This window comes from Thunnus maccoyii, chromosome 12, assembly GCF_910596095.1.
Source record: "Thunnus maccoyii chromosome 12, fThuMac1.1, whole genome shotgun sequence".
In the NCBI taxonomy this organism is placed as follows: Eukaryota; Metazoa; Chordata; class Actinopteri; order Scombriformes; family Scombridae; genus Thunnus; species Thunnus maccoyii.
Genome location: NC_056544.1, coordinates 12,294,667 through 12,315,199, shown reverse-complemented (window position 1 = coordinate 12,315,199; position 20,533 = coordinate 12,294,667). Strand labels below are relative to the sequence as shown.

The window sequence follows — 20,533 nt, the reverse complement described above, 5'->3', positions numbered from 1 at the left end:
ATCTACTATTTCAAGTGCCAGGGTTTTGACTCTTTAAAGCATTTGTACCAAAACCTTTTAAAAGCCTAGTCTTTATGATTGATGGTTATTGACCGGCATGTAGAGCATCTGCAGTGATACCTCATTTAACCCTGTGTTTATCTGTGTTCTTGCTCCAGCATGCAGACCTGGTACCTACAAGGCCTCGGCCACAGACGCCTACTGCACCAAATGTCCTCCTCACAGCTCATCCCCGCAGGAACAAGCCATCGAGTGCATTTGTGAGAAAGGCTTCTACCGTGCAGATACTGACCCACGTTCCATGGCCTGCACACGTGAGTGATAAAAACATTGGCAAAAAATTTAAACATTTACACATCTTATTAACCACACACACACAATCATACAGATTGAAGTTAATTTCCCACCATGCTGCATACTCACTTTTATGTTATAAAACAGCTTTAAGCTACAATGACTGATTACATTTCATTTAATTAGTTTGTTCTTGCAAGTCCTTACACTGCACGGCAGCTTTCTATTTATTTATGTTTCTTATCTATAATCCATCCATGCATTTTCCTTTTCCTCGGCTGCTACTGGTTTACACAACACTAAAGATACACATACATACGACACACAGACCTCAGATGTCATTGATATGGGTGATACTCTGGTAGAAAGCTGATGAGATTTCTCATTCTTTGTCTCTCTCTCTTTTACACACACACACACATACACATATACACACACACACACACACACACATGCACACACATGCACACACACACACACACACACGCACACACACATATATACACACACACACACTATCAGGTTACGGTAGATTACACTCATTAATCGTTGTAGCAGGTGAGATGTGACAGGTGTTATCAGCTGGAAATGAGTAACGGTTCGAGCGCATATGTATAGACACACACACACACACACACACACACACACATCCTCTCCTGAATGGTGAAGATTACTGAGGAGGATGGAGATGGAAAATAAGGAGAAAAGGTGAAAGAATTAGTCATGGAGAGACATGGAGAATGACATTTAAGACACAGGCAAAGAATAGAACAGCAGGGGAAATAGTGGACTATCAGAGGCATATAATCTAAATGTCATAAAAGGCCGATCAAGAAAAATGATGATGATGGACAGTTAAGTGTGGCATAAAGAAGTGGGGGATGGAGAAAAGAAAAAGGCAGAATTAGCAGGATCAGTCAGCACACCCTTTCGGCAGATTTATGACAGACAGCCTCAATTATCCCCAGCATGGCGTCCATCCCCCACGCCCAGCTTTCCATCATTCGTCCTGCACTTTTGAGAGGCTCGCCACTGGGAAGGCTAATCAGGAAAGTCCCAGGCTCTGGCAGGGGCCCCCTGGGGCTCGATGCTCAGGCAGGACATGATGAGATATCAGGCTGAATGGGCATCCACTGCTAAATTTCCATATGGTTGAGATACCTGCAACATGCTGTGCTGTGAGCAACCATAATCAGTGGTTTTCCATGTGAGTGGTTTCCATACAAGGAAGGAATGGCATGCAAAGGCTTACCATGGGGATGTGTTTGGAGGCTTGTGTGTTCTTTTCTGACAGTATTTAAAACTGATCTGAAAAATGCCCAAATGTTGATGTACTTAATTATTGAAAAAGAAGTTAGAAGTTGATTGCTAACTTTGGTGACAATGCTAGCACTTCCTGTAGCTGCTTCACAATAAGGCTGTGTTCAGATAGACAACAACGCTGCATGAAAAATGAATGGGATCATTGTGTTGATGCTGACACACGCCACATTACATTCCTGATAAATGTATTTATAACATCAATGGCAAATTTCTTTCTTTCTTTACCTCACAGTAGTAAAAAGGTCAAATTATTGCCGGCATGATAACTTTCCAGAGTAATATCATAGTATTGTAAAGTATAAACATTTTTGGCATTTCATAAGCCTTCAAACTGATGAACCTGTTACTCAAACTGGACTTCTTGGATTGTATTTCAAAATCTCACCAGTACCTGAAGCAACATGTTCACACCAACACAACCCCTTGCATTTTTTACTGTCACTGGGCAGTTGAATGCCCATTAAAAGGGTTCTGAACTGTGGCTTTAAAAAGCAACAGACTTCATTAAAAGTTAGAACAGTAAAGGAGAGCAATCAAAACAAATCAAACAGTGAGGCTGACAGCTGACACGTGAAGGCCATGGATGGGGTATGTTTCACCGAGCCAGTGGAGAAACAAGGGGTATGACGACTGTCAAACACAAGTGTTTCTGGGGCCCTAAACAAATTTATTATAAACCCAAAACTTGGTTTAGGGCCCCCAAACATGCTGCTAAGCTGCTGCCATTTACTTATGCATCAGCTCAGCTCTCCTCCTTCATACCTCTTTGATCCATTCACACGCACATGCTAGTGACTATGGAGTGTCATAACTTATTTTTCTAGTGTATTTTTATAGTTAACATACACAATGAAATAACTATACAGTCACATCTCTGAGAGTGAGTATGTGGCTGAGAATCAGTATAAAAGACGCATAATGCTTCTTACAGATCTACAGTATGTTAACAATGCTTCAAATGCAAAAATAATTTAAAAAAATATATATTATTCACACCTACAGCTCCATATGCTGCATCTCTCCTACCTTGAAATTGATTACTGACACACTTTTTGGTCTGTGACTCTGCCATACACTAATCATTTCAGCTCAAGTTCAGAGTAATATCAACTGCTCTAAATCATAAAATGTACCTGACTCATGAGAAAATTACTCCGGGCACTTTCTATAGATCATTGTCCACTCACTATTTATTGTCTGCAGTGCAGCTCAAGAGAGTATCAGTTAACTTTACATACTAAAATCCTCCCTGCAGTTCAGCAGTCAACTATTTAACATTTTGTGAAACCTCTTTAAAGATGGGTTTAAACTTTGGAAGTCTATTATAATATATTATTGCCATACCATTACATTTACAATCAGCCAGGCTCTTTTAATCACTGTCTATTCTAAAGCAATTCATTAATCGAGCGCTAAGTGTCCACCCTCTAGCTGGAGTCAGTTAATTCATTTTTAATTAATCAATGTGAATTCTATTCTAAATAGAAACTGCAATTAATTTGGTAATGAACATGAAGACAATGCACGTTCAGAGAATGCACATTTGGGGGGAAAAAATAATATTTGCCGGTCAGTATTTCATGAGCTGGGGTGGTGTAGATGCTCAGTAGTAGATAGACTGTGACTTATCCAGTGTGTACTGTGCAACACACCCAGTGCACACAAACACAACTATGCCTTATTCTTCCCTCAGGTCCTCCATCTGCTCCAGAAAACCCCATCTCCACAGTGAACGAGACCTGTGTCACCCTAGAGTGGTCACCGCCCCGAGACACAGGAGGGCGGGGAGACATCACCTATAGACTCCACTGCAGAAAGTGCACGGGTGATGGCAAAAAGTGCACGCCCTGTGGTAGCAGCGTCCATTTTGTGCCCAGACAGTTTGGTCTGTCTTCAGCTACAGTGCTGGTCACCGACCTGCAGCCGGACTCCAACTATAGCTTCACCATTGAGAGCCAGAATGGAGTGTCAGACTTCAGTCCCACACCCAGAGGAACAGTAGTGATCAATATCACCACATCACAGACAGGTGAGTGTCGACATAAATATCAAAACTAACCCATACAGCGGGTAAAGTAACATCTCTAAAACATCTAAATCCTAACATGTAATGTATGTCAATAAATCTGTATTTGTTGACATAGAAGGCTCTTTCACTGCATAATATTGGAGCGAGGTAGGGCAATTTCAGATGTAAATTGCAGTAAAAACTTGAGAAGAAAGGATTCTGCAGGTGTTCAGTGATATCCAACTTGTTAAGGCTGTTAAGAAAATAAATCCTACGGGGAAGAACATATTCATCAGCCTCAATTAGGAATCTGAAGAATAGCAAAGAGAGTGCTTTTCAAAATTGTCTTCTGATTGCAGTGTGCTCACAAATAGTATCAGATACGTCATTTAGATACCACAAAATGACACCTCTGCCTGCACATATTTAATCATATGTGCATCTTTCACAATGTGAGACTACGGGAAATTTGTGCAACAGAAGTGCGTATGACAGGGTGGTGATGACTAATAGGCCTGTGTGTGAAATAGCAGGAGGGGGGAAAGGTGAAAGGGGTGTAGGAGGTTGTTAACCTCATTAAGATCCCGACATGTCACAAACACTACTCTCAACTACTGTATGTCACACACACAAGCTCAAGCAAACACGCACTTTCAACCCACATGAGCATGTGCCCCGATGTGGGAAGGCTGAGTCGGAAGTCACAGGGTTGGGGTGTGCACATTAATAACACGAGCAGATCACGTGCCATACACACACACACACACACACTGTAAAATGCTGTGATCACACATATATAAAACACCTTGTAAGCTCTCATTAGCAAAATTACATAGCACAAATGTGGGCCTTCTCGTTATAGCACAGTAGGTATCCATTTGAAATCTCTCTCCTCGCCCTCACAGCCCACACACGCTCTACCTTTTTTTTCAATGCTTTTTTTGTATCATCTTGTTGAACTTTACTCTCTCTTTGTTGCTGATGCATTCCCCTCTTGTTCTTTGTTTTTCCACAGTGAGCGTAGTGTTGAAGGAGAGGCGGAGCAAGGACAGTGTGACTTTGGCATGGCAGGGTCCAGAGAGACCCAATGGAGCGATAGTGGAGTATGAGGTCATCTACTACGAGAAGGTGAGACACACACACACACGCGCACACGCACACACATACACACACACACACACACACACACACACACACACACACACACACACACACATTTTTAAAGGGGCACTCCTCCAATTTTTATACACGAAGATCAGTTTACGTTATGGTAAATTTTAAAACCTTTTGGAGCCTGCGTTTCAAACTTGAGGAGTTTAAAAGACAAGAGCGTTTACAAAGAAGGGAAAGTCTAATGAAAGGTGATATCAAGTTGCATTATGGGAAGTGTAAGATCAGGCTCGGTTGGTCTGTTGGTCTTTCAGTTAGTCGCCCCACCACTTTGGTCCAGACTGAAATATAATGCTTTATTCTACAGGTCCCTTAATTTTATACTAATTTCCTGGAAATTTTCTGAGTAATTAGCACATATTTTACAAAATGTTTGGTGTGATTTGGTACAAATTATAAGAAAAAACTGGAAAAAGTGTTAAGTTGGTAAGTACAAACTCATTATATTTGGTTTCATATGTGGTTGTAAATTTGCAAAAATTCTGGATGTTTCTTAGAGTTTTAAGAAAAAATCTAATACGCTAATATGTAATTTGACACGTAAAACTACACACTGAAAACTAAGAAAATCTGCTGAACAGCACCTCTGATGCTCACTAATTAACACATTATACCTTATCTGTTTACATACAAAAAAACAAAGTGTAAAAATGACACATTGTGGGGGTTTTTTTGGAGAGGGGGTTATGTGCTGGACTATTTCTTGGCAATGTGTTGTTTTTATAGTTTGGCTTTTGGATGGATTAAACGAAGGAGATGTCATTTGTTAATTAGTGAGCTAGTAGTGAGGTACTTAAGTAGTAAGGTGCTGACAGGCAGATTTTGTTACCTTTGGACTGAGCCATATAGATGTTTCCCCCTTTTCCCTCAGCCAAGCTAACCTATTGCTGGCAGCAGCTTTATATTTAACGCACAGACATGAGAGTGGTATTGATCTTATCATCTCGCACTCAACCTGGAAGCAAATAAGCATTTTTCCCAAAATGTTTTACTATCCCATTAAGCACAATACTCAATCGCTGGAGTACCCCTTTAGAAGTTTTTAAACTCATCATGTTTCTCTCCTCTCCTCTTTTTCTCTTCATCTACACGTTGTCTAGGCTCATAAGATATGAGTACAGCCTTAGGGCATGTCTGTAATGACTTGTTCGTCACAAACATCTCTCTCTTTCAATCTCTCTATCTCTCTGTCTCCATATCCCTCACGTCTCCTCTACTGCTCACACCAAGCCAATTAACCACACATCTGTCGTACAAACCTTGTAAAACATGGCCAAGGTGATGAAATTAAGCCTCTGTGCCTGTATGTGTGTGTGTGTGTGTGTGTGCGTGCATGTGTGTTAGCAGGCATTAGCAGTAAAATAGCGTTAATCCGTGTTGTAGAGTGTCTTCCATTAGGTAGAGTATCAGCCTCTCTGCAGGGAATCAGCTTACTGACAGGCACACTTATTCTTTATTCATCCTCCTACACACGCAATCTACATGCACGCACACACACACACAAGGTGGTCGAGGAACGAAGCGTGGTGAGACTTGAGTAACCACATATTGTCCCAAATTGTAGCGAGGATAAGATTTGGAACTTGACAGATGCTCATGTATAAATGTGAACAAATGGTCCAGTGATGAACAAATGAAAACTTAGTGAGCGGTATGTGGCCTCTGGAGACATTTAAATTCAACAATTTGAGGTTTCTATTATTTTCCTATCTTTTTCTGTCTCTCTTGATACCACAGTCCATTGCTCTCTGTATAAATCTATCTAGTATAGCCATATTTTGAACCTTTTTATCCACTTTATTTCTCTGAAACGTAATATTATCGACTGAACTCCGTATTTACTTCTTTCTTCCTCTTTCACTTTCCTCCACTTTAGAATCAGCGGGAGCAGAACTACACAGTTTTGAAGACTCGCTCCAACATGATGACAGTGGACGGGCTGAAGCCAGGGACCACCTACGTGTTCAGGGTGAGGGCTCGAACAGATGGGGGCTACGGGAGCTACGGTGGAGAGATCGAACTGGAGACCAGCCACGAAGGTAAAGACATAATAATAAATAAGTTTGTTTACTGGTAATGAAATTCTTTCTTTGGTTTTTTAATTTGTATTTTATGCAATTAGATCCATCACCACATTGTTATTTTTTAATCTATTTTCCAGCACTTCAAACACAAATCCCAGTGTTAAAATAAATCCAAATAAAATTGCAGGTGAGCAAGAAGGACAAAGAGGAACTGCAGAGAAAACAGTAGTGGTATATTATATCACAGTGTAGTAAGAGTCTGATTTGTCCCTCCTGCAGTGTAAATCAATCCACCGGATTGTTATAAAATAGCTCACTTTTCATCCAAATGACTTCTTCAGTTCTGGTGTCAGACAGAGAAACCTCAGCAGCCACACGGGTTGTCATCCATGAAACTGAACCAGCTGTTCTAAAGTATGCTGGAATACTTATCAGGTAAAAAGGAGACAAGCCAATTTCTCAAAGAGGAAGAAGAAAAAAAAAGAAACGGCAACCTTGTATTCCTGCACTGTAAAGAAAGGAGGAAACCCAGCATGGAAGCTTTATGGGTAATCCAGACACACAGAACTTTACCTTCACCGACCACTGGAGCAAAATCTGGAGGTTAATCTGACTTTTATTTTTTATCCATCTAGTGGATTGATTTAAACTGACTTACTGCCTGGACGAGTCATATTTTCAGATTTATTTTACTCTCCTCACTTGCAACTTAACTGTAACATAAGTGATCTGTGCAGAGCAGGGTTTGTTTACCTTTTCTATTTAAAAAAAGTAATTGCTTACATTTAGAAATGTATATTGTACTTAGACATTGGTAAAGTAGAGGAGGAATCTATGCCAGGTTCAATCCAGTCCACTGACGCCAGGCCTCACAAACAGCTCTGGGCATACTATGATGTATCTCCCTCATGATGTTTTCAAACTCTTTGTCACTTGTCCTTTTTTGCTTTGTACGCTGTCACCCACTTTCATTATCGCTTCATTATGCGCCCTAGGATTTTCTGCTTTAGAGGCCCTATAATGTGTTCTTCAAAGTGAACATTGATTCCCGGCGAGGCAGGCAGAGTGGCATAAATCAGTTAATGTATAGTGCTGCACTATAGATTGTCTGCGTAGCATACAACAGGCACACATTAGCCTACTAATCATTCAATAATCAATAAATGTAATTCAAAGCTGGATTTCTATTTCTCTCCTGCGACAAATACCTGGAATGTGATGTGTATGTGACTCAACATTGTCCTCACTCATAGTTATGGAGCTCACTGGTATATAGAGGTGTTGATGAGCCTTCATACAGGAGGTTCACAGTCAAGTTCAATACTGTAAAATGTAAGATTTGCCAGATGCAGCTGACCCGATAGCAATCATATCAAGGTTATCTAATCAGATCAATTCTATTGATTGTTAAAGAAGGGTGTGTATGTGTGCGCCAGTAAATGTAATATCAATGCTTATCTTTGCTTGCCTAGGGGCATTCATTTGCCTCTCCAGCATACACACACACACATACACACATTCATATATACGTACACACAGAGACACACGTGTCTGCTCATGCTTAGCTAAGCCAGATAAATGGAGTATTTGTTTTGAGTAATGGCTCGATTGGTGTGGCGTAAAAATCGATGCATCTTTGCAGAAAGTTCTCGGCAGTAGCCTTGTTATGTGCGATGTTAACATATCAATTTGGACAGCGCGGCCGAATGGGAATGGCTTTCACGTCCACTCTCATACCCTCATAGGCAATGCAGCGAGGGAGAGCAGTTTTCATCAAGGACCTCGCTTACTATTCCATCCACCTCCCTCGCTCACTTTTACTCGTTTGGCGCTCTCTCTTTTTTCCCTCTCCTTCAACCTCTGTCTTTTATCTCCTTTTCTATTGCTATCATATTTCATACTCTCTCTCTGCTTTCTTCCACCACACGCACCATCTCTCTTGCTGTCTTTTTTACTCCCTGCCCCACTTCAACTTTTCATCCCTCATTTTCTGCCAGCAAAAACATTCTCAGCTTCTTTACATTCTCCTTTGTTTATTAATCTATTGTGTTCTCTCTGTCTCCTGTACAGATGTTTTGGCTATCGGGGACCCTAACCAGTCCACCATTCTGGCCGTGTCCATCGCTGGGGGAATCGTTCTCCTCATCTTCCTGGTGACTTGCTTTGTTGTCAGCGGAAGGTAGGGTCAAAAAGAAGAAACACAAAGGTCCCCTGTTTGGGAATTATCTAAATACAGAGGGGGGGGGCTGGCAGTGAGTGTCCTGCAAATATTGTGATATGATTTTTAAGGATAAGTCTGACAATATTCTATATTTTTTTATTGTCAACAAATCTGTGTAGCCAAAGCTTGATATAGCTATTTCCTCTGTTCTATAGACCTCCACTGTTGTCAAAAAACTATAAAAAACAAATAAAAGAGCCACACCTTTGCAGTAGGTGACATTTTCTTTTATTACTTATTTATTTACTATTATAAACATGGGCATTGCTGCTTTAAATACTTACTAGTCACCAAATCCGCAACTGAAAATAGTCCCCGCAAATGCACTATTTGCTTATGTTTGAGTAACGTTTTTAAAAGCCACAGTGACAAGCTGTTTTAGGAAATTATTGAGCCTTTTTTTTTTAAATGAAACATTTGTGGTCAGTTTTTAAAGATGTATGTCTTCAGTGGGAACTGGTGGGCTTGTGCCACAGACAGGGGGTGGGGGAGTTTTGGCCTTTTATGGGATTTGTTGACAGTAACAAAAATATAGAATATCGGCAGCCATATCCTTTAAGTTGAAGTTGTATAGTTTGGGACCTCTGAAACACAGAATGAGCATCATTGGCCACCGTTTTTGTTACACCACTGACAGTCTCACTGGTGACGCCTTATAGGAGCACCAACAAAGAAGGTTTAAGTTGACTGAACTTTGAGTGCAGCGTCTAAGGTTTTACTGTTGCAAGGTTTGCGTCTTTGCCGTCTCCATAGGAAAGCAATAGCTCATGCAGTCCAAATCTAAGAAGTACTTTATTGATCCCCGTGGAGAAATTGATCCTCTGGCCTTGACCCATCCTATACACACACACACACTCGGCGCAGTAGGTGCAGCACCTGGGAACCAACTCCAGTTCTTTTGCCAGTGCCTTGGTCAGGGGCGCTGACAGGAGTATTAACCCTACATGCAACATACATGTCTTTGATGGTGGGAGGAAACCAGGGTTTGAGCCCAGGACCTTCCTGCTGTGAGGCAGCAGCTCTAACCTCTGAGCCAGCACATAATCATTTGTAGATGGCCTAACCAGTCATGTACATATACATTAATGTACACATACCATCAAGGTCTCCTACTTGGTCTCTTTTTATATTTCTGTCTCTCTCTGAGGGATTACATGTGGGTGTGCCAAAGCAGGGCCTCCAACTTTGACATTTATACTGCTGCCAAAGCCTAACTAAAGGCTTTGTTATTGTGTATGTGAAGAGCATGGACTCTCTATGATCACTCTCTTTGAAGGTTAGGCAGCTGTTAATGCTCTGTCTCAGTGAAAGCCAAAGAGATGAGAGGGAGAAAGAAAAATAAAAGAATGCCGATTGGTGAGAGGCGAGAAGATGAAAGGATTAGAGTTAGGAGAGGGCTCTTTGGAGGAAGAAGAAAGGGACCGGAGCAGGAGAGGAGAGGAGAAAAAGGGATGACATGCATCTGTGATTTACCGTGCCTGTAACTAAATGTTTATCCTCTATGAGCTCCGACTAGATTAGCAACATGTTAAGAGCTACACACATACATCCGCACGCACACAAACAGACACACACTAATGTACACACACTAAAAACATTAGTATTGATTCAGGTGATTGCTTATCAGGCTGAGTGCTCTATTCACTATTGACTAGGAGGGATGTAATCAGCGGAGACTGTCCTGTGTGGCGCGCGCACACAAACAAACACACACACGCGCACACGCACACACACACACACACACACACACACATACCTGAGTTCACATTAACATTTTTTTAATCAGAGGAGATTTCTGAGGTTATGCCTGTAAGAAGCAAAACAACCTGTTAAACGTAGTGTGTGATGTACACACATGATGACGGAAACACACACTCACACACACACACTCAACTAATCAGGTTTCACAGGCTGGGGAGGTGTTAACTAGGTTTTACAGAGGGGTCGATGCACTGCCATCAATTCTAGGTCTCTCTCTCTCTTCCTCTCTGTCTGTCTCTATCTTCCTTCCATTTAGAAGCGGGGACACTTGGGAGGAAGTAGTGCTGATTACTGCTTTCTATTAAACAACATTCTGTACATCTGTCAAAATGTGTGTGTGTGCATGTGCATAGGTGGAGTGTGCACCGTGTTTGTAACTGGGGAGTGAAGCGAGGATCAAAGCCACGTCACTAGAGAGACAAGAGCAGGAGAGAGAGAGAGCTCAGGGGGGAGAAAGATGGACAGAAGTGAGGTAAAGGAGAGACAGAAGTGGAGGATAAAATGAGAGCGTATTAGATAGGCAGTGGGAATGACAGACTGCAGCAAGAGAGGTGGGGGGGGTGGTGGGGGGGTGGAAGTACATCTGAAGTATGTTTGCACCACTAGAGAGCTACATTTGGAGATGGTGTAAAAGATAGAGAGAAAGAGGAGGAGGCTTGAGAGAGATGGAGAGAAAAGGAGATTGATGGAGGGAGGAGGAGATCCAGTGGTGCAACGGGAAGAAGGGAGAGGTTTAAGGAGCAAAAGATGAAAAGGTAGATCACAAGTGTGTTTGAGAGCGGAGGAGGAGAAGGCGTAGCAGAGGTGGTGGGTGGGCAATTGCACTGTTAGGTGCAATAGGGGTGTCATCCTTCAGGTTCTGGAGGAATCGGGATAAAATCTAAAAATAAGGATTGCTCGCTCTCTCCTTGTGTTGTCCACCTTCTCATCTATTGAACTTCCCATCTAATCTGTCAATCAACCCCCGAGTCTCTTCCTATTTCGGTCCCTACTCTCATTTCACTCTCTGCTTCTGTTTTTCTCTTCATTTTGCCTCTCTTTTGGCTCTCTGACTTTCATTTCCTGTTCCATTCTTGAAATTTACATTTGGATGAAACCTTCCCCCTCCGTAATGTATCGAGAATCCAATGTGTTTGCTGAAACCAGTTCAATGTGGACAATGATTAAATTTGAATTGAAATTGACACTGAGAGTCAGCCAGGGTTGGAATGATTTCCCACCAGACGTTTGTAAGACCTTTTTCCCCCCAAAATGCCAGCTGTTTAAACCATTTGCCCAACAATCACTTGCCTGGTTAGAAGAGCTTTTTTGTTCTTATTTTACACCTAGTTCACCTCTTGAATCCCCCAATGCTCACCACATTTTGAGCAGCCTGATAGAAGGTTTTTATCACTGAACTATAAAATAACAATGTATGCCCATACAGTCTCACCGTCTTTCTGTCACTCACAATCGCACACACCCACACAGGCACATACACACTCCCTGCAGCCGTTGCTGGCAGGCTACTGAACAGCTATGCCTCATAAACAGGCTGATTTGCAGGCCATTCTGTTCTGTCCTGTTCTCGTTTAATAAAGTGCTGTTATGCTATTGTTACCGTAGGAGGGAAAACATGAAAAAAAAACGTCGAAAGCTCCTCAGACGCAGCATGGCTCTGACAAATCACACCAGTTATTGCTGTGTGCATGCCATTATTGCACGGCGAGTACATGCGTGCTAGTGTGTGTTTGTGTGTGAAGTTGGTGCCTTTGTCCTCCCGAGGGTGCTTTGGCAGGCTGGCAGGTGCGAGCGATGGGTAGCTAGCGAGCGACTGGCATAACCATGGAATCAGCAGATGGCCTTTCACTCAAAAAGTGTTCTCCCCTTCGGTCCACACTTTCTCTCACTCCTTGTTAAACATGTTACAGCTTCTGCCTCCCAGCATCTGTGTGTGTGTGTGTGTGCGTGCGTGTTTCTGTTTTGTCTGCAGTCTAATGATTCTCCAGCCTTACAACCATCTCCTTTTCTGAATAGCTGCAGGGTTTGGTTATGTGCCAGATTCCCGTGTGTTTTTCTATGTTCATGTTTTTAATGTGGGAGTTGTGGTGAGAAGTCAGTGTGAAGTTGTTACATCTATGTGATGCCTGTTTTTTTTTTAAGCAGTCTCATCTGCTGTGTGCCTCAAAGTCTGCCTTTATGGAGTACATCTGTTGTCAGAGTTGGAGATATTCCGCAGGGAGTCAAGCGTTGCAATCTGTTAAGGAAAATGTCTGAAAAATCCTAAAATAATAAGCAGTGATTAATTGGATACTTAGTGCAAAATAAGATGTACAGTTATTTGCTGAGGTTATTTGCTCTTGTTGTTTTTGTGTTGTTGAGGTAAGATCAAGCTTGAATTTTTATTGATCACCATCTTGCAGGGTGGTTTCGTTTTTATCCGTGACAAAAAAAAGAGGAGAAAAGAAATACTGTATTGTGTGTTCACTTTCCAGAGATGGATCCTACAAGCCTAGTTTTCTCTCCAACAAACGTAGGGAGAAAAAGAGCCACTCTGAGGAGCCTTTTGAATAATAAAGAATGAAAGAAGTAGCGAGAAAGACAAGGAGGAAAGTGAGATGTCATTATAATGTGGCTGATTCTGGCAGAAAGACTTCTCAGTCTCGCTAATAGAGAGCGGTAGCAGCTCTACCTTTTTAACACAACAGCATGTCCTGTTGATGTGCATGTTTGTGCGCGTAAGCTCTTTTACCTCCGCAACATCTGTTGTGTGGCCTGGGGTTATTCTTAAAAACTTAATGACACAAAAGGGGGAGAGGAAGAGTGAAAAGGGGAAGCTGAAAACATGCTGTTGATAGAGACAGGAGCAGAGTTAAGAGCTAGCAAGAGAAACAGACCTGTAAGTGAAGAACTACAGTAATTGACTGGAACACAGCTTTAAAATGGTGTGTGTGGGTTTGTATATGTGAGTGTGTGTGTGTGTGTGTGTGTGTGTGTGTGTGTGTGTGTGTGTGTGTGTGTGTGTGCTTGTTTTTATTTCAAAGAAGTTGTGAGAAATTGAAATTAAAAACACCAAAGACTAGAAGTAAGAAAAAATGGTGAGGCTTTTTTTATTTTTGTAGCTTGGATGCGGGAAAACATTAAAAAAAATCAAATGCTTGGTTCTAAATAACAAAAACAGATACCGCAGAGGAAAAACAGGAACAAAGGCACAAATTATAGACCCATGTTTGCCAAATGGTACTTATGGTGAATTTGTCGGAGGTAGAAATCAGCCAATGCATTCCCTTCCCGCATCCCAGCGTCGGCCTGTTTGCTTGATAATAGCACTAATAATGATTCGGCAGCCAAGAGTTTCTGTGTACACCAATCTGAAACAAAACAGGCCGGTGTGGGGAGGTGTATGTGTGCATATATGTGATGATGATGCGCGTGTGTAATGTCATTAGACAGATTTGTATGTGTTGCTTGTATTCTGTTGCTTTCAATTAATGCAGCTAAGCTTTAGGGTGTAGGCGAATACAGCTTTGTCTGCAGAATACCTAGAAAGTAGCTACAAACACTGCAATAATAGCAGCTAGTTGCTGCAGGTGCAAAACTATTTCACACAGACGTTATGCAAATGAGCAGATGTTGCAGTGGGATTGCTCAAATGTCCTATAAACAAATAGGACAAATTCAGACAAATTTCAAATTGGCTTTTTTCGACTGGAGTGTTAAAATTTATGGCACATTTAAATACATTTGTTGGATTCACACACACACGCGAGCGCACATATTACGATCACGGCCTAATCAAGTTGTGTCGGTGTAGTAACATCATTAGGGGAATTATTTTCACACTGATCTACACACTGATCTGTTAGCAAATATAAAGATACACTTCACTTAATGATACAGATGACATGCTCCTCTGCTTTTTCTCTCCCTCTCTCTCGTTTGACCTTTTCACCAGGTTGTTAAAAATTCTGCTACATTACACCAATTACCGTAGCCCAGCCCAAGACCTCTCCTTCTACCCTGTATTGCTTCTCCACGCCTCTCTCCTTCCTATTCCTCTTCCTTTCCTTTCCTTCCATTACCACTCTCCTTAATGAGCGAGAGCTAAATGAAATGTTTCCAAACAGGGTGTTAATGAAACATAGACAGATTTATTAGTCATAACTCTTCAGCTAATCATTTCCCCTTCCTAATAATTAGCCCAAGCTGAGTAAATCTTTTTACGTTGTGGTCAGAGAGTGCTGAACCAGTGCCAGTCGCAGCCAAGATGGAGGGAAGGCCAGAAGGGGAAATCTTACTCACTTGTGTTCCTGAACGCTTGGTTAGATCACCCAGACATCTCTTTTTTTCTTCCAGACTTTGTTTTTATTCATGCTGTTTTGACTCTTAATTAATTATCCACATCAGCTTTTATAAACCTCGTAGTTTATTAGCACCCAAGCAGTGAACGCATTTTGTTTTTCAGGTGGTGTGCAAGGCTTAATTTTGCTGAGAAATTATGAGAGTGAATTTAATCCATTGATTTCATTCCCAGTAATTATTTTTTATTTAATAGCTTGATATTAAATGGAATCACCATTATCATGAGTAATGACGAGAGCAGATACCCACAGCAGGGTGTGTGTGCGTGTGTGTGTGTGTGTGTGTGTGTGTGTGCACGTGAGTTTATTAATGTGTGTGCTTGTGTGTGTGAGGTGGGGAAAGAGGAGGATAGTTGTGTCATTTCATTGTGTCATGCTGCAGGGGTGACTAATGATTTACTGATTTCATTTTTCTAGTCATTCTGATTAGCAGTGGGAAAATAATGTGGAGAGACAGGAAATGAAAGAGGAGAGGAGAGGAAAGGAAAGAAAGGAGAAGAGAGGAAAGGATGGGAAGGACAGAATAACTGCGTGTTTTTACATGTGTATCAGATCCTCTCTGACTCTTCCTTGTCCTGGAGTGTATCATTTTCTACTCACATCTTCCAGCCAGCAGCCTACCTCTAATCCTATAAAATGTGGCCGGTCATATAAAACAAACTAGGCGATACAATACAGCACACAACTACACACACTTTATTAGCTCTCCTCACGTCTCAGGCTAACATCAGTCCAAGGTTATTCACTTACATGAAGACAAACACACACACCATCTCTGTCTCTCTTTGTCTCTGCTTGTGTCACTAATACATCAACGCCCACACACACACACACACACACACACACACACACACACACACACACACACACACACACCTTTGTTTGTCTTTGGTCCGTCTCCTTATACATTTACACATGCCTCACTTTGTTTCAAGGTTATCCCACCATCCATATTCAGCCCACTCTCTCTTTTCTTCAACCTTTCTGTCTTTAGTGCATAATCAAGCTTTTTATTCTGTCCTGCCAAAGTTTCCCCTCGTTTGATCTCCTCTTGCCTCACTCCCCTTTTCTTTCACTATTCTGTCCCTCTTTTATTATTTCTCTTCTTTCCCTCCTCCTTCCCTCTGTCCCTTCTTGTTTTTTTGGCTGGACCACCAGCCCCACAAACGTATTTGTCCCTGACTGACTGACTGAATGACTGAGTGATGAAGGTACACTATTGGTATCCCAGAATGCATTTCGCACCAACCTGCAGCAATGGCTGTTGTAATTTTCAGTGAAGGACAGTTAATGTCACTTTATTAAGTTTTAATATTTTTTCAGCGAGATAGTAACCATTTAGATTTCCAATATGTGGTCAGTTTATCCAAATAACGCCTGTTTGAAAATTTGCAGCGACATTTTTGGAGATGTGAATGACCCGCTGGCCCGGTGAGACCAGATGTTGTGATCAATACAGTCCTGTGATGCAGTCACATGACTGTCCTGCTTGAGTAGTGTGAACAGTCTGCTAGTATTGGCATACTTAATTGTTCATTAGTAGGCAGTATGTTAGTATGTGATTTTGAACACAGCCAGTTGGCTTCAGTCAATGCCTGGCGCACTTCCTTAGGGCTTAGTGGCCACATGTCGTCACTTCCTGTATCAGTTGTTTCAAATTAGAAGCCCTCTAGCATTTCATACACAATCCAGTCATATATAAGGTTTTGACCTAGTCTTGTTTGCTGTTCTCACACTCACTCCCTCAATTTCTCTGCTCACCACCTCCCACCTTATGATATTTTTCTTCCTCTCCCTCTCTCCATCTCTGGTTCAGATAGGGACTCCAGTGACTCAGCTGACAGTTCTGACAAGATAACTTTTTTGTGGAGTGCAGGTTGTAACAGCTTTAAATACTGTATATTAGAAGCATATGTGTGATCTGACAGGGGTAATTCTCTAATTCCACACTGCACTATGAAGCTGTAGTAGCCCCAGAAAACTAAAAATGACAAGAGAATCACTGAGTGCTGGATTTAATTATTTGAGGAAGTACAAATCAGCACAGTGGATGCTGTTGTCTCTCTCTCGTTATAGCCTGGCATTAGACTGAAGGAGAAATGGAAGCAGCAATTGAGCCCGAGGCTAATAGACCAATAAGTGAAGACTTGGCAAAACAGTGACAATTTCAGGGAACTGAAATCTTTATGAAGATTATACCAGTGGGCTGATTCACAAAATGTTTTCATGCAGGACACGGCTCATCTGCATTTTGACATGCCTAGTAGCTACAGTATCTGACAACTGTAAGACCATTATCTTTAGGTCTCAAGATTCAAGATTTAAATGCAGGGTACATACTTTTGAGGTCAAGCTAAAAAGGCAAGTGTGCAATAATTAGATTAACAGTACAAAACTACTTACAGTTGTGTGATGTGGAAACTTGAAACCTCCAATGCTCATACATTGAGAATAGACTTTTCAGTGAAGACATCTTGTGTCCAGTAGTTAAGCTTTTGAAATGAATAATTCTTGCATATTCATAGATTTGGGGAATTTTAATGAGGGGGAATGAAAAGATGTAATTTTAAGGATTTTAACGAGGTTACAGAACTTTTTTGTGGAAAAACCCAGCACTATCACCAGACAGAAAGCTGATCTGAAGTTTTGTGTTCATCCCTTGTTCATGCGAGTTGTCCTTTGGATGCCCTGGTTTCCTCCCAATATCAAGGGGACATTGAATACAGTGGACTGTCTATTTGAATGTGTTTATCTCTTCAATCCATGTCTTGTGATGGACTGGCGACCAGCCCAGGGTGTACCCAGCATTCCCTTTGGTCAATGAACGCTGGCATAGACTCCAGCTTCCTGTGATCTTGAACAGGAATATGTGGTCGAAAACAATGAGACAATGGCAAGAAAATGCAGCATTCATCATACATTTGCTGGACTGGCCTCAATTTACTGTTGCAGTGTGTTTAAGAGTTGAGATCTTATAAGATATATGCCATTCTTTCTTTTTCTCTCTCAGGACACTTCCTACAGCGATACTGTTGACTGACACTCTTCTCTTTATCATCTGCTCTTAATCTGTCCATCAACTCTCCTATCCTTTGTCTTTCTCTCCTTCAGGGGAGCTACATGCTGATATGGCTATATACTTTGTTGTTCCACTTTCCTTCTTAATCCTCCATCCATGGATGCAGTATCTGACGTCTCCATTCCTTTGTGTTTCTATGGTCCTCTCTCCTACACATACAGTCTCTCACTTTCTATTTAGCACTCTTTCTTCTCATAATGTCTCCTCGTTCTCTTCTTCTTCATCTTCAGCCCTTGTTGTTGCAACACAAACACTGCCCCACCCCTTTTTTCATCCACATCCCTTATGTTACCCCTCGGGCTTCTATTCCTATGGCTACCTCCCCTTCTCTCCTCGCCTTCGCCCTCCATCTGATTGCTTGTTAGTTGGTATGCAGGCTTGGACCCCCATTGTGCGTTCTTGCCTGTCAGCACTCTCTTTTTCCATCTCCCTCTCTCTCTCTTTATTTCTCTTTCCAGCTCCTTGTGTCCACTCTTTCTATCAAAAAAAAAAAAACCAAACACAGCACTCAGAGAAAAAGAGAGCGGAGGACGAGGCCTGTTGTGGAGAGGATAAATGGATGGAAAATTGAGGAAGAAAGAGAAGATATGTGGGTTATTGGAAAAGGGAATATTTTCACTTAAAGAAAGAATTAGTAAAGAATATAACACTCCAGTGAGATAAAGAGCAGCAAGGCAGAGAATGAGAGGAAGAGAGAGGGAAATGGGGGAGGGGCCATGGTGACCATAATATATAGATGGAGTTCTATGAAGGTGGAAGCTTGCTAGCAGAATGACAAATGGGTCTCGAGTGACAGAGTATTATATTAAAAAGTAAATTGATATGCAAATGTGGAGTGTGTGGCTTTGGAGGACAGGGATAGCCTGTTGTCCTCACTGAAGTGGAACAGAGAGAGACAGAGAAAGGTGAGAGCTGGGGTGTGATAGTGATATCGCAGTCCATTAAGGTGTGTATGTGTGTTGATATGTTGTTTTATGTAATGCCTGAAGAGGGCGCTTCAGTCTGTAGTGTTTAAGAAACTTGTTCTCTGAGTAAAGTTGCTTTTGAATGAATGATCTCGGTGCGTGAGGTTGCTTCAAAACATTTATAAGAGGAAGATAGCATTGTTGCTAACTGTCGCGGGACATGCAGCATTGGATGTTTTCAATACCTTTACGTGGGATGAAGATGAAGAAGACAACTATAAAGCTGTGATTGCTAAATTCAAAGCATAGTCCACACCAAGGAAGAATGAGATTTATGAGAGGTACATTTTCCATAGTAGACTACAGGGAGACGACAATGAGTCTATTGAACTGTACATAATGGACCTCCAACTCAAAAGCCTCAAAAGCCAGTCATGCAATTTTTTTTTTTTACAATACCAAATTGTGATTGGAATCTGTGGCAAGAAGGTGAGGATGCACGCGCAGTGCAACGAGACCGTGTGAGACTTTTAACTGTGAGCGCAATAGCAATATCCATGCACAATGGAAAGGCCCCACATTTGGAAAATGGCAAGATATAAACGGCAAACAATTTGACAGTGAAGAATACCGGTTGTTTTCCAGGAGATATGGATTCACACACGCGACATTGAGCCCTCACTACCCACAGTCAAACAGGCGAGCGTAAAAGGGAGTGCAAATATTGAAAAGACTGCTGAAAAAGGAGGATCTTTGGCCATTCTGAACTACAGAGCAGCACCACTTGAGTGTGGGAGGTCTCCAGCAGAACTATGATTAACAGGAAACTGCACGCTCAACTTCCATCAACAGAACATAGTGGGAGGGGACCACACTACTGGATAAGACAAAGAAGGAACTATAACAAGTCTGCCAGACTGCTGCCACCACTAGCAGAGAATGATATTGTCAGAGTGAGAAGTGGGATTGAGTGGGGCCCGATGGCTAAAGTACTGAGGGAAACATCTCCCAGGTCCTATAAACTGGAGACAGAACAGGGTAATGTGCTGTGACGGAACAGACGACACCTCTTGGCTGTGCCAGGCACGTCATCAGTCGAGGCAGGACTATGGGATAGAACTGCGGGCACAGTAGAGGGGGCTGAACTGGTTGAGATGGATCTCAACACAGGTATTGACACATTAGGTGAAATCTGGCCTCAGGTTGCGAAGGACACATCATATATAAGAAAAGAGAAACTCCTAGAAAGCAGGAGCGTAGGGTGGTTCACAGACCTAAAAGACTAATTGAAGAATGTTAGAGATGGGTAAAAAAAGAAAGAAACATGGGGTTGGGAAAGTTAGGCATAGTACTGCTAAGGGGAGTAAGGATATGTATAAAGCTATGTGTGATTAAAAAGAATGTATAA

General features: G+C 41.8%; 1 protein-coding gene and 1 long non-coding RNA gene across 5 annotated transcripts in view; one reads left to right on the top strand and one right to left on the bottom strand.

Annotated features, from left to right (window-relative positions):
* The window catches only part of epha4b (eph receptor A4b), a 98,293-nt gene that overhangs the window by 44,678 nt on the left and 33,082 nt on the right, over positions 1–20,533 (top strand). For all 4 annotated transcript variants that reach the window (XM_042429911.1, XM_042429913.1, XM_042429912.1 and 1 more), the window contains 5 exons: positions 159–314; positions 3,311–3,646; positions 4,641–4,753; positions 6,672–6,834; positions 8,890–8,998. In XM_042429911.1, coding sequence (XP_042285845.1) covers positions 159–314; positions 3,311–3,646; positions 4,641–4,753; positions 6,672–6,834; positions 8,890–8,998 — 877 coding nt within the window. The remainder of the gene's footprint in view (positions 1–158; positions 315–3,310; positions 3,647–4,640; positions 4,754–6,671; positions 6,835–8,889; positions 8,999–20,533) is intronic.
* LOC121909385 overlaps positions 1–20,533 on the bottom strand; it is a 61,807-nt gene that overhangs the window by 22,405 nt on the left and 18,869 nt on the right. The window lies entirely within an intron of this gene.